We start from the raw sequence: 2085 nt of genomic DNA, 5'->3' as shown, positions 1-2085 counted from the left end.
GGACACGGAGGTGATGTTGTGGCATGTAAATGGAATCCCTTCATTAACAAATGGATTACAGCCGCCGAAGATGGTATCATCAGAATTTGGGTAGGACATTTTTCTTCGTTTTATGGTTTTTAAAATTGGTGTGTGTGTGTGTGTGTGTTTGTGTGTGTGTGTGTGTGTACGTGTTTGTGTGTGTGTGCGTGCGTGTGTGTGTGTGTGCGTGTGTGTGTGTGTGTGTACGTGTTTGTGTGTGTGTGTGCGTGTGTGTGTGTATAGATTAATTTGTGTATTGTTGAGTTTTGTTTTTCTGGATAAGGTTATTCTCATTCTAAAAGTCAACGGTTCTTTTTGCTCCAAGGAGCTTCAGACAGTCACCTTGAGCAAGGCATTGATTCTCGATGCTCTAGTCCATATTACTAAGTATTGATGGAATGAAGTTTATTTTTGAAAAGACAGAAATGCTCTACTTCTGTACTATTATCCATAGTTAACATTATTCATATCATTATCTATAGATATTTTGCTTCATTTTCGACATTCTAGTAACTCGCAAACCGGACGTCTCATTTCTCTTTGAAACCCAAATTTGTAATGTTTTACTCTGACATATCTATACTGTCTAGGCTTCATCCTAAACCCAAAATTTATCTTAAAAGGTGATTTTTTTTCACTTATAAAGAACCTAATTCCTTGCTTACAACTAAACAATATGTAGTTGAAACTTTGAAACAAGAAAATGAATCCTTTGGGGACTTTAATGTGCAAAACTTGTCTTAGCTTTTTCATGCCGCCCAAACCAACATTCTGGGCAGAGCAGAAAGCGAATAATTTGCCAACCATATTAAACTGTAGGCACCAGTTAGTTATCTGAATTACAATTAGGCTAACACAAAGTCACTCAGTTATCTTCCTTGCTATATCTATCTGAATGCTTCCCACAACCAAAGTCCTCCGTCACACAAACCGTCAAATGGTTCTTTTGCAACTATACACACATTTATTGCCTGTTTTGGCCGCAACTTCAGACTGTTTGGGCGCATCCTCCACCACCACACACACACATTGTAAAATTCATGGAGATTGGGATTTTAGGTATTTTACAATAAATTTGACTCTCCTGATCAACAGATCGTCTTTTGAGTCTCCCAATCAACAATGTGCAACAATAAAGAACAGATCGCCATGAACACCGGAGTTACGAATCAAATATTGGACAATACGTGTAGAAGAAGATTCTTCACTCTTTAATGCATTAAAAATTTCCTTTGCAGTGTCGAAATTTGAGGAATAATATACAGCAGCGGTTATTCACGTTCCCATCTCGTGAGAAGGGGGTTGCGGAGGTAAACTCAAGGTTGGTGCATGTTCGTGAGAGTGTTGTGTGCATATACTTGAATAGCTGAAAAGCCGCCTGTTGGGCGGCTTTTAAGCAAGCTCCTATGGAGGGCTCTTCATTAGGTCTTCGGCCCAACGATGACACTTCATGCATTGAGTATATATTAAAGTTTATTAAACTTGAAAAATATTTTCCAAGCAATGAACAATTTTCATCAAAACAATAATATAATTTGTCGACTTGGAACTTATTGCAAAGCTGCATGATAAGCAATAGTACCACTACCATCACCACCGCATCTGCAATCCACACACCATCCAGACTTTTGACGCCACCACCACCAATACCTTTGATTTTGCCGCCTTTCCTTCCACCACCATCACCGCTCTCTTTCACATCGCTTACTCTCATCGTCATCCCTGACCACCTCGGCTACCACAACCACCATCATCATCACCACCGCTTCCACTTCTATCACAACTACAGCTCATACTATTACTATCACTCCATTACCATCACAAAAAGGCTAAGTGTGTGCATAAAAGAATTCAATGTTCAGTATGTTTTTCAGTATGTTAGTTCAGTATGTTGGTTCAGTGTTCAGTCTCTCTTTCTCTCACATGCCTACTGTTTCTCTCCCTCACTTATTATTACTCCTACTGCCGCCATCAACAGTACTACTTTTAATAACATCAACTCTCCCTAAATGTCTTTGCTCCTCTTTCTCTTCCTCTCTTCTCTCTCTCTTCGCCACCACCATC

The 2085-nt window shown here is 39.5% G+C and overlaps 1 protein-coding gene across 1 annotated transcript in view; it reads left to right on the top strand.

Annotated features, from left to right (window-relative positions):
- The window catches only part of LOC106881407 (uncharacterized WD repeat-containing protein all2124), a 41335-nt gene that overhangs the window by 34065 nt on the left and 5185 nt on the right, over positions 1 to 2085 (top strand). The window contains exon 18 of the mRNA XM_014931785.2: positions 3 to 90. Coding sequence (XP_014787271.1) covers positions 3 to 90 — 88 coding nt within the window. The remainder of the gene's footprint in view (positions 1 to 2; positions 91 to 2085) is intronic.

This window comes from Octopus bimaculoides, chromosome 15 (genome assembly GCF_001194135.2).
Source record: "Octopus bimaculoides isolate UCB-OBI-ISO-001 chromosome 15, ASM119413v2, whole genome shotgun sequence".
Lineage (NCBI taxonomy): Eukaryota > Metazoa > Mollusca > Cephalopoda > Octopoda > Octopodidae > Octopus > Octopus bimaculoides.
This window is presented reverse-complemented; position numbering and strand designations above follow the sequence as displayed.